The 12,832-nt window shown below is 39.8% G+C and overlaps 1 protein-coding gene and 1 long non-coding RNA gene across 5 annotated transcripts in view; both read right to left on the minus strand.

Moving 5' to 3' along the window:
- tmpoa (thymopoietin a) overlaps nucleotides 1-12,832 on the minus strand; it is a 78,482-nt gene that overhangs the window by 2,780 nt on the left and 62,870 nt on the right. For 2 of the 4 annotated variants that reach the window (XM_080051050.1, XM_080051049.1), the window contains exon 5: nucleotides 12,735-12,812. The exons of the other annotated variants lie outside the window; for them this stretch is intronic. In XM_080051050.1, the coding sequence (XP_079907176.1) occupies nucleotides 12,735-12,812 (78 nt within the window). The remainder of the gene's footprint in view (nucleotides 1-12,734; nucleotides 12,813-12,832) is intronic. 4 annotated transcript variants of the gene reach the window in all.
- LOC307268424 lies at nucleotides 3,498-4,790 on the minus strand. The gene is made up of 3 exons (XR_013845457.1): nucleotides 4,576-4,790; nucleotides 3,646-3,722; nucleotides 3,498-3,556 (listed from the first exon to the last, which is right to left on the minus strand). It is a non-coding gene; the product is annotated as an uncharacterized lncRNA (long non-coding RNA).

Consider the following 12,832-nt stretch of genomic DNA (forward strand, 5'->3'; position numbering starts at 1 on the left):
ATGAGAGGAAGAGTTTCCCGAAAATCTATATAGTTTTTTGTGCTGTGATTCGTGTCAGGTTGCTCTTTAGGAGTCATTAATGAGAAATTAAGACCAGAAAAGTAGTATAATAGGAGATCTTCAATAGATACTTATTTCACACCAACCCATGTTGGTGCCTGTTTAGAGCAGCAGAGGGCCTGGGCCTCTTACCATGTTAACTAGTGCAGCACCTTGTGAGTGTGAGCATTACCTCTCACCAACACATCTTTGGACAGTGTGCCTTTCCAGCCGAGTGTCTCCAGTGTGCTGCATAGTAAGCTGCTCATTGTATGTAGTGGGACATCAGGGGCCTCATTCATAAAGCTTTGCGTGGGATTCACGTGGAAGCTGGCGTACGGAAGAAACTCAGGATGTACGTGCGAACAAAAATATTCGGATTTATAAAACAGTGCGCATTAACGTCCTATGCCTGTTTCCCTTTATAAATCACAATCAACTCTAAATGTGGCATAGCCTTTGCGGGCTTCACGTAACGCCCATATTTACCCATACATAGTCATTGACACGCCCAAATTAATATCATTTACTGAGTGCATGAAGGCGGTAGTGGCAATCGCCGACTGAGAGGGAAATGGAAAAATAGACTCCACACGGTGTGGATCACTGCGGTCACGCCGAAGTACCCGTTGGAGAAGTGGCGACCAGGGAAAATATAGTTTGGTGGCACAGTGTGAGCGTAAAGGCGTCAGAGTGTCAGCGTGTGGCGATCTCTGTGACCGCTGTAGGCGAATAAAAAGAAGCGATCCGACATAAAAGTGGACGCAAAAAAGTGCATATCCTCACACAGCAGTGTGTGTGCCACGAGCGGGGGACATTGAGACCCCCAATGAGAAACTGATTCGAAGAATTCCTCCCGGGGCAGTGGTGGGCGGCGGAGGGTTAATAATAAACTTCACAGTCCCTTTCAAAACACATAGATAATACGGACTAAAAGCCGTGAAAAATTATCACAGTATGTGATGTACAGTAGGCTTATGATTAATGTATGAAACTGTGCACTCCTGTCTGCCTGACTGAGGCATCGAGAACAGCGTCAGTGTAAAAGTAATAGGCTGTATTCTATGAAGGTATTATTGTAGCATAAGTCTTTAGCACGTGTAACTGCAGATTTTGAATGCGTAAACTGAAGTCACAAATGTGTAACAGTAGATTTGAAGTCGTAAATATTTGTTTTGCATGTGTACTCCAAAGTCACAAATGTGTAACAGTAAATTTGAAGTCGTAAATATTTTTTCTACCATTGTGGACACAAAATAGGGGCTACGAGTTCACAAATCGTTGTTACGGGTGCACAAATCCTATCCTGTGCATCGCAACTTCAAAGAGTCATGCGCTTGACACTTTTGCTACAAACATTGCAGCACAGTTGGTGCAAAACACATTTGCACACCCGTGTTTCATAATGTGAGAACATGCCCCCAATTTGTGCATTCGTAAACCCAAATGTGAACTAACGCATCAGAAGTTGCACATCTGTGAAAAATGTCCTCTCAAATAAAATGATATCGAGCACAGCATTTTAATGAGCGAGCACAAATCGATGATACAACTGCTCAAATCTGTTCCTACAAGTCTCAGCTGAGGGTTTTCTCTGCTCGAATCTGCTCCTGCAAGTCTCGGCTGTGGGTTTTTTTGCAGGTAGATTTGCACCACGCCCAGGTGGTAAATGTGGTGCAAAAGTGTTTCGTATGCGTAGAACAGATTTGTATCCGTAGAAGGTGGGCGGGACAACATTGTCGTATCATCCAATGAAAGCGCCGGTTGGGACACGTGACGTCAGCATGTGAACAGACTGAGGTAAAGCCTGTTTCCGTCGTCTCCCTCATATGTCCATGGCTGGTCCATGGTCGTCTCTTTTCACCAGAAAATGTAGGAAATGTAATAATAAGGGAATTGAATAAGAGGGAACTACAGCGGAGCCTTATGCCAGTAGTGAAAGTCATAAACAAGTTTACTTTAGCAGATATAAGGGCCAGCGTCGACGTCAGTTAACGTCTGCTGTGTGATTGGCACTGGTGTAACTGTTTAAACCTGCTGTTTTTCTCTTTAAAACCTTTACATTTTAATAAAAGTAGTCTTATTAAATAGAGAATGAATTTCCATATATATATTTTTTAACCTTTATTTATACAGGTATATCCCATTGAGTCCGAAGACTCTTTTGCAAGGGAGACCTGTTACCATTTACACGTTACCATTCACACACATTCATACACCGATAGCAGGCTAACTATCGACAATAGTTTATTGTCCCGCAGCCGCTGTCAAGGCTCCTGGCTGTTAAAACTATCTATGGTTAAAACACACCACACGCAGGGGGTGAGGAGGACGTTGCAGGCATTGAGGACCTAAGTAAATAAAGTAGGCCTACATATCTTGCTGCAGAGTATTCAGTATCTAAATCCAGAAATATGCTTATAAATCATACACTTAGTCTTCTAAATGTAGTAAGCTTAATTAATTTAAACTTGTGAATAGTGAAGTGAATAAGTAACCTACTCTACAAGGCAATAGAAAAGTATAGAGGACACATTAAAACTGAATTGGAATAATTGTTCCTCTATCTCACATTTTCCATGTGAAATTATCACTACTTGTATCACAAACTGATAATTAGATGATCAGGTTTAACTGTGTGCTTATCCCCAGACAGTTCTGCTATACACCTTACCTCATGTGACGTGTCCAGAAGAACAGGGTACAAAGCTTCATATAACCTCATTTCAGTGATTACTTTAATTAATCACAATCACAAAGTGTCACACCATAACATTTTATGCAGTTTAGAACATGTTAATTCAGATCACGTGCTGCATTAATAAGTAGGTCTGCATGCTGCTAAAGCAAGACTAATAAATGCCCTATATCAATTATATTTATGATTTGCAGTTATCACATCAAATCACAATCAGTACAAATGTATAGTAAAAGCTTACCCCACAAACAAATCACAAGATTTGGACTTTTTAAAATATTTGTGGATTTACTAAACATATACATACGGTCAAAATGAAAAATACAAATCAACCAGTTTAAAACTATAATGCACTCACAATTGCATAACTCCAAGTAAAGTTTTGTATGGCGTTATTTTATTAAGAGAAAATGAACAAAATACCCAAAATGCTCTGGCATGTGCCGGAACAAGACTTTATAAAACAAAACATAAAACTAGTAACTTAGTCCTTGGTCTGTAGCCCAACTGTTTACCATATTTAATCAAAATCTCCCCTACCTTTTTAATATGTCAAACAAATAAACATGACTGAGTATGTCACCTCATTTACTGCAATCAATATGATTATGAATTGAGTATGATCTGACTTTGTCTAGATTTATTATAATCACAATCTAAAAATTGAAAACAAATTGTGTGTAGAGTGTAGAGTCAGACTGATGTGCTGTGACTGCCAGGTGAGTTCCACGCTGCTCCATCTTCGGAGATCTTCTCAAGGCAGCAGGAGCAGTGAAGTCTTCAGTTATCTGGAGTGTCCTTCCCTCAGCAATGCATACACTGGGGACGGAAACAATTGTTAGATCCCATTAGTGATGTTATAGTAAACACATGACGGATAATAGTTAGGACTGACTGTAGCTGCTCACTGTACAATGGCTTCTCCCTGACAGGGTGGAAATCCCAGACACTTGTGCAGGCCTTGTGCAGGACAGCCAAGATGAGTCTGTGGAAAAGCAGATTGTGCCATTCAGATGTTAAGATAATGTTAAGATTTATAAAATAAATAAAATACATGTAGGTTCGAGTTGATGAAGAACACAAAGCTAAAAACTAATCAATATAGTTTATTATAACAGCCCTGCAATTCATTCTCTTCGTGGGGGGTATCTTGTCATTAGTGACTTTTAAAATTAGTTGTAAATGTTTTTTTTCAGGCTGGAAAAACAGATATAAGATATGATTTAAACACGATGGAGCTGCACACTTAAAAAAAAAATCCTTTGCATAATGGGACGCTTGTCTACCTGTTTTTATTCAGAAACAGCAACATGATGTTGAGACGGGCTGAGCAGAATAGTATACTGCTCACATGTGTTTATTTGGATCTTCATAGCCACTATTAAGACAGAAAACGCTCTATATGAGGTCGACACATGCTAACATTACATCCTGATGTAAAACTAGTAGGCTATGTATGAAGGTGCCGATGTCCCAGAAAAGCAGACACGCTGATTATTATTATAGCAACGAGACTCCAGTATTCAGCTGACTCATATTTCCCTGGCTAGCGCCGGGATTATTTTAATTGATTAACGGAAGGATTCATTGGTCAGCCTTCTTATTTTACGTTAACAGTTAATTATTAACATCCTTAGAAGTGACCAAATGCCTTAAAAAACGGTACATCCTTTAAAAGAATATGCTAACGAACATTAGCTGTTATACCCATTATGACTTGTTAGCTAGTGGTTAGCTATGCTGCCTGCAATACATTATAACCACACGTTGCTTCTCATCATTGAACGTATTATACCGACCAACTTTGAAGTTTAAAAACATAAGAAAACCAGACTTACAGTTCATAGTTTCCGTGGTATGAATCTCTGATGGCTCCGTGTCCTGTAGGCTCTAGCTAAACCCTAGGTCTGTGTTCGTGACCGTCAGTCCAGACACTGCTGTGGCTCCGGACAGAGATTGTGAAGCAGCTCAACTGTTTATTAAACCACCGCAGGTCCTGGTGTTTAATGGGTATCCCCTCCTCAACTTCACCGTGTCACATAATAAGCCTCCTGTCCTGTCTAAAATGATCGGGAAACCACCTCAAAGCTAGCTAACGCGGCTTATTTACTGTTACAGGCACCTTGGACTACTTTTCCTCAAAGGCTGGAGTACATATAAAATAATTCTCCATTACTTAAAAAATGCTATGTAAAACTACAGAAAAAGAGTTCAATTCACTACTACCTACTACTTCGCATTAGTTTGATAGTTGTTGTTGCTCATTTAGTCATTTCCTACAATTTCTGGTGAAAAGGGACGAAGGAAAAAGGCTTTTCCTCCGTTTGTTCACATGCTGACGTCACGTGTCCCAACCGGCGCTTTCATTGGATGATGCGACAATGTTGTCCCGCCCACCTTCTACGGATACAAATCTGTTCTACGCATACGAAACACTTTTGCACCACATTTACCACCTGGGCGTGGTGCAAATCTACCTGCAAAAAAACCCACAGCCGAGACTTGCAGGAGCAGATTCGAGCAGAGAAAACCCTCAGCTGAGACTTGTAGGAACAGATTTGAGCAGTTGTATCATCGATTTGTGCTCGCTCATTAAAATGCTGTGCCCGATATCATTTTATTTGAGAGGACATTTTTCACAGATGTGCAACTTCTGATGCGTTAGTTCACATTTGGGTTTACGAATGCACAAATTGGGGGCATGTTCTCACATTATGAAACACGGGTGTGCAAATGTGTTTTGCACCAACTGTGCTGCAATGTTTGTAGCAAAAGTGTCAAGCGCATGACTCTTTGAAGTTGCGATGCACAGGATAGGATTTGTGCACCCGTAACAACGATTTGTGAACTCGTAGCCCCTATTTTGTGTCCACAATGGTAGAAAAATATTTACAACTTCAAATTTACTGTTACACATTTGTGACTTTGGAGTACACATGCAAAACAAATATTTACGACTTCAAATCTACTGTTACACATTTGTGACTTCAGTTTACGCATTCAAAATCTGCAGTTACACGTGCTAAAGACTTATGCTACAATAATACCTTCATAGTATTCCACCTCAATATTATCAGAATTAATTCAATAACATGCAGATAGGTTATTCTTTAATAACTGCAGAGCTTATTTGAACGTTGCTATTTTGTTTTTATTTGCACTCATATATCTCTGTTTGTAGGCTATTTAAGATCATAATTTGTTTCCGTGGAAGCATTTTGTTATTATTTGTAAGAATGGCTTCATCCGTTTTGCAAAGGAACTCCCTATATGATAGACCTACATGGCTTATAATAAGTCTATCTGGATTCATTTTACACAAACACATTCGTTCTTGCACTTCATACATGTGCCGACGGAGTCGCCGTTTCTCCTTTCTCCACTTTCTGTGCGTACGCATGGGTCAGAGCTTGCGTGGAGGACCGCACATCTTCCCGTCAAGTTTGGTTTTTATATATCCCAAAGTTTGCGTAGAAAGTGGCGTACGCCCTCTTCTGGGCGTACGCCACGTTTATAAATCAGGCCCCTGGAGAGGAACACTACTGCCACTAGGGCTGGACGATATGGCCTCAAAATTATATGATATTTCAATGAAATTTGCGATAACTATAATTATGAAGATATAGAAACAATTATGAATAACATTATTGGTGATTGCACACTGCAGGCAACATTAATTATTGCAGACAAAATGAAGGGCATTTCCCATCCTTCTCTTCCATCTAGCTATATTCATGACAGACTACCTATTTCAAAGTGAACAGTATATTACCACAAGGTGAGAGCTGCGTTGTGTTTTACTGTTTCAATCAAGTCTGTTTTATTTTAGAAGAAAGATCTCTAGATCAATTAAAAAAAAGCACTGCTGAGGCCCTGTATATGCGCTTACTCGCGTTAACATTACCAGTTGACACAAACTGTGCTCATTGTTACCGTGAGTGCAATAATACCTTCACTAATTAAAAGCCAACACTTTATCAACAGCTACACCTGTTAAACCAGCCGTCTGTATGTTGTCTAACTGTTTAGCTCAGTTTGCTACGAATCCCTCTCTCTGTCTAGCAGCAGAAGGCAGACTCACAGATAGGAGAGGAGGAAGTCTAGGCTATAGGAAATAAAAGAAATAGGCCTATAGAAAGCCTGAAGATTTGCGTAGCCTATACAGGTCCTTCTCATATAATTAGCATATTGTGATAAAGTTGATTATTTTCCATAATGTAATGATAATAATTGAACTTTCATATATTTTAGATTCATTGCACACCAACTGAAATATTTCAGGTCTTTTGTTGTTTTAATACTGATGATTTTGGCATACAGCTCATGAAAACCCCAAATTCCTATCTCAAAAAATTAGCATATCATGAAAAGGTACTCTAAATGAGCTCTTAACCTAATCATCTGAATCAACTAATTAACTCTAAACACCTGCAAAAGATTCCTGAGGCTTTTAAAAACTCCCAGCCTGGTTCATTACTCAAAACCGCAATCATGTGTAAGACTGCCGACCTGACTGCTGTCCAAAAGGCCATCATTGACACCCTCAAGCAAGAGGGTAAGACACAGAAAGAAATTTCTGAGCGAATAGGCTGTTCCCAGAGTGCTGTATCAAGGCACCTCAGTGGGAAGTCTGTGGGAAGGAAAAAGTGTGGCAGAAAACGCTGCACAACCAGAAGAGGTGACCGGACCCTGAGGAGGATTGTGGAGAAGGGCCGATTCCAGACCTTGGGGGACCTGCGGAAGCAGTGGACTGAGTCTGGAGTAGAAACATCCAGAGCCACTGTGCACAGGCGTGTGCAGGAAATGGGCTACAGGTGCCGCATTCCCCAGGTCAAGCCACTTTTGAACCAGAAACAGCGGCAGAAGCGCCTGACCTGGGCTACAGAGAAGCAGCACTGGACTGTTGCTCAGTGGTCCAAAGTACTTTTTTCGGATGAAAGCAAATTTTGCATGTCATTCGGAGTCTGGAGGAAGACTGGGGAGAAGGAAATGCCAAAATGCCTGAAGTCCAGTGTCAAGTACCCACAGTCAGTGATGGTCTGGGGTGCCATGTCAGCTGCTGGTGTTGGTCCACTGTGTTTTATCAAAGGCAGGGTCAATGCAGCTAGCTATCAGGAGATTTTGGAGCACTTCATGCTTCCATCTGCTGAAAAGCTTTATGGAGATGAAGATTTAATTTTTCAACAAGACCTGGCACCTGCTCACAGTGCCAAAACCACTGGTAAATGGTTTACTGACCATGGTATTACTGTGCTCAATTGGCCTGACAACTCTCCTGACCTGAACCCCATAGAGAATCTGTGGGATATTGTGAAGAGGAAGTTGAGAGACACCAGACCCAACACTGTGGATGAGCTTAAGGCCGCTATCGAAGCATCCTGGGCCTCCATAACACCTCAGCAGTGCCACAGGCTGATTGCCTCCATGCCACGCCACATTGAAGCAGTCATTTCTGCGAAAGGATTCCCGACCAAGTATTGAGTGCATAACTGAACATAATTATTTGAAGGTTGACTTTTTTGTATTAAAAACACTTTTCTTTTATTGGTCGGATGAAATATGCTAATTTTTTGAGATAGGAATTTGGGGTTTTCATGAGCTGTATGCCAAAATCATCAGTATTAAAACAACAAAAGACCTGAAATATTTCAGTTGGTGTGCATTGAATCTAAAGTATATGAAAGTTCAATTATTATCATTACATTATGGAAAATAATCAACTTTATCACAATATGCTAATTATATGAGAAGGACCTGTATGTGTAGGCTATTTGCCATGTCGGGCCATTGCCCAATTTGCTATAAGGTCAGCCTTTGACCTTGCCTGGAAATCCAGACCTGCCGCTAGGCGCTGGCAAATTAAATTTGCTGCGCCTGTTGGTCTGGACACTCTCCATTGAAGCTCATTAAATATGTCAAGAAATCCTGAGCTACCAATAAAATGGTTCTTTCTGATATGGGCGGGCCAGAGCCCTATGTATGGTGCTTTGGGGCGGACGTAACCGGATGACGGTGGTGCATCATGAGCCACCGAAGCCGTGATAGTAAACAACAGAGATGGCTGTGGATATGTTGTTTGAGTTTGAGGCGGCTTTCGCCTCGACACTTAGTGATTTGGAAGACGGCACTCAAACCTTTCATTAGCAAGTAAGAAGAATGTTCTGTTTTGCCCACGCCAAAAGTTTAATTTAACAGTTAACCCGACCTGTTGCATAAAACTAAGATAAGGGATTAACCTAGGATATTTCGGTTATCCTGACTTGCATTAGCCATGATCCGGTTGCATAAAAGCGGAGGGACATACAGTCATATGAAAAAGTTTGGGAACCCCTCTCAGCCGGCATTATAATTGACTCTGCTTTCACACAAAAAAGATAAAAGTGGTATGTCTTTAATTTACCAGGAACAGCTAACTACTGGGATGTTTTCCAAACAAAGATTTTTTGAAAAGCAGTATTTGGTTGTGTGAAATAAAATAAAATGTGAAAAACTGGCTGTGCAAAAATATGGGTACCCTTGTGGTTTTGTTGATTTTAATGCCTGTAACAGCATGTAAAACTGATGAATTTAAACACAAAGTTGGTTGGATTATGTTGTTAAGCCTTGAACCTCATAGAAATGTCTGTTTAATCATGAGAAAATGTATTTTAGGTGCCTAAATGCAAGTTGCACTTCTCTTTGACTCTCTGCTGAAGTGAGACAGAATGGGACCATCAAAACTGCTCCCAAAAGATCTTAAAAACAAAGATTATTCATTATCATGGTTTAGGGGAAGGCTACAAGAAGCTTTCCCAAAGGTTTCAATTGTCAATTTCTACTGTAAGGAACGTTGTCAGGGAATGGAAGGACACAGGCACAGTTGCAGTTAAACCCAGGTCTAGCAGACCAAGAAAAGTACAAGAGCGGCATATGCGGCGGATTGTGAGAATGGTTGCACACAACCCAAAGATCACCTCCAAAGACCTGCAAGAACATCTGGCTGCAGATTGTGTATCTGTACATGGTTCAACAAATCAGTGCAATGTTGCCGGCTGAGAGGGGTTCCCAAACTTTTTCATATGACTGTAAGTTACCATGGAGATTTATCTTTTACGTTTAGCCTGGTCGGGACCAGGCTAAATTATTACTTATTATTACGTAATATATTTATTACTTAATTACTTAATTATAATTAGATTAAAATGAAATTATATAAATTATAATAATTTATGTGATAGTCTATTCATATTGCAGGCTATATTTATACAATTGATTATTGATGGCAGATGACGTTGCAAATGTGGGTCAAATACATTCACTTTGTACTTATCACTATATCGAGGTGCATCTAAAACAAAATTCAAATATCAATGAAAATTTCCTTTTTTCTGTAATTTAATTCAAAAAGTGAAACTTAAATATATCCTAGATTCATTACACATGAAGTGAAATTAATCTAGATGATCAATCAATCATCCAAAGAAAAGGCCTGACATATTTCACTTTGTGTAATGAATCTATGAAAGTTTCACTTTTTGAATGGACTTTCCATGATATTCTATTTTTTAGATGCACCTTCAGACTGTCAACTATTCTATCATGGAACAATGCAGGGACATCAAGATCAGTTGGCAGAGAATACATCTGCTGTATGAAATGAACTGCCCCCTGACTTCAGGTTTAAACTAGCAAGGCATTGTGGGAAAATGGGCCGTCTTTTCCATTTTTACATCAGTAAATCTGTGTTCGATCTCTGGGTCTACTTCTGAAAGCTGTGGGCTGGCACTTAACAGAATTACTTACACCTGGCTTGACAAAGCGGCTCCTTTTCCTCCTGGATTGGCGTTTATGCAACTGACTAATCCAAAGTGCCCAGGCTAGACTTTGTCAAGGCTGGCTTTATCAATCATCCTGGATATCTTAATTCCACTTTTATGCAATAGGCCCCCGATGTTCGCTAAACAAACAGGGCTTAATATGTCACCTTGTTCATTGCTCTGATTGGTTGTAGTGCTATCCAATTGCGTGCAGTGGCATTTTAAATGCATGCGTAGGTGCAGTTGGAAAGGCCTATTGATTGTGGCCAGACCCTCTATCGTTCTAGATATGGGTCTGGTTTTCCAGGCTACCTCTGACCTACAAACTGTAGGAAAACTACTGGTTCTAATATTACAACAATAACATAATTCAACTTTTTTTTTATTCTTAACAAGGTGTATGCTCTGACAAAGCTGAACACATGAAGAATGACATTGACAGAGGTGACAGTTTACTACATTGTTGATAGGAATGCCTGGATCTGATATTGATATCAGGTATGCCTGGATCTGATATTGATATCAGGTATGCCTGGATCTGATATTGATATCAGGTATCGGTATTGACTTAATAGATAGATCAAGTATCGCTGAAAATTTGTCCTTTCAATTTAATTAAATTCAATGCGTTTGACACCACCGCTTATTATTTCACCAAGCTAGATCAGCACACACAATGTGCCATAGATTTTGCCCCAAATCAAGGTGAGGCATGGAGCCAGCCAAAGGGTAGCTGTTTGGAGGGACTTCAAGCTTGATAAGCCAACAAGTCAGACAGCTACTTACAATATCTGCAAAGACAATGTTCTGAGGGCACAGCTAAATCTAACACTACAAAGCTCCTCCAGCAGTATCATGCTAAAGCAGTTGTTCTCAAACCTTTTCTGTCATTCCCCACATTAGAGGTGGGACAACGAAATACGTCAAGCTTAACATTTTCAAATGTATTGGAATAAAATCAAGTTCTAAATCAATAACATTTAGTAGGCTAACCAATTGTTAATTTGCTAATTGCTAATTGTTATCAATGTGAGAACGCAAACAAAAACGTCAATGGAAAGGTTATATTTGATCATTAACGTTAATCTACCTTCAATTTAGACGTTTATTATCCGATAGTGTCTGGTAATCGTATACTTGCTTAATAACAGTGTGCTGTTCAACTGCTGATTCAAGTGGGCCTACTAAAGCACACTATTGTTTTTTTACCAAACTGCTTGTCATCCTTCATTTTGCTTCAAAGTGTACTAAATAGATGAATTTCATTTTAAAATTCAAAATGTTCTTGGTGGTGAGCATGTCTCCAGAGCCCACTTGAGGGTGTGAGAAGGCATGGGCCGGTATGATATTCTGACGGTATGATAACCTTAAGCAAAAAAAAAACAAGGTTTCACGGTTATGCGTATACAGTAGTGCTGTCAAACGATTAAAATATTAAATCGCGATTAATCGCACATTTTTATCTATTCTAATTGTCCCTCGATTTCTTTTTGTCCCATTATTTTTTCACATTTTAATGCTCTTATCACAAACATTCTCTACACCCTTGTAATTCGGTGTATTTTTTCTAAAATATCATAATTTCCAATTCAGTGCAAATAGCCCACAATGTAGACGTTAATCTTGCGCTAAAAGAAATGTACGCCGTTAAAATGGGTTTGCGTTAGCCGTTAATAACGTGTTTAACTGCACTGCGACAGCACCAGTTTACAGCTCTCAAATGTGTTATTTTGAAATGTTTGCCTGCCTGAACATAACCTTTTTATTTTTTAAACATATAGAATATTCTGAACATTAATACACTTGCACATTAACATACTGTGTGTTCTTAGAACGCTATGACAGATAATGGCGGTATTGAAACCTTGTGGCGGTAATCGTCCTTTGCATGGGTGTGAGCCCGGTTTACACATCACACAGACACCTGTGAGTGACTCAATCTAAAGTGGGTTAAGGAAGGCCAAACTGACCCTGATTAAAAAGCAAAGCAGACAATGTACTTGAATGTGTGTTGTGTGTGTTGCTGTACATTATACAGTGTCCTTAAATACACCATTTACCCATTCAGCAGCATGTGAGACAGAGATGATAAGTCAAAACACAGACCATGTTCAGCATAACCTGAAAACAATTCAATCATTGTGGACATGTGGAGTGTGATTAAGTGTCAAATATATGTAGGCAACAGACAATAGGCTAACCTCTAGCAGAGCAGGGTTGAGTGGAGCCACTGGCTTGTGAGATGAGTCCTTACTGAGCTCCAGTTCTCCCTCTGTGAGCTACAGGTTTCAAAACAGAA

The sequence above is a fragment of the Ammodytes marinus genome (genome assembly GCF_949987685.1).
Source record: "Ammodytes marinus genome assembly, chromosome: 22".
NCBI lineage: Eukaryota > Metazoa > Chordata > Actinopteri > Uranoscopiformes > Ammodytidae > Ammodytes > Ammodytes marinus.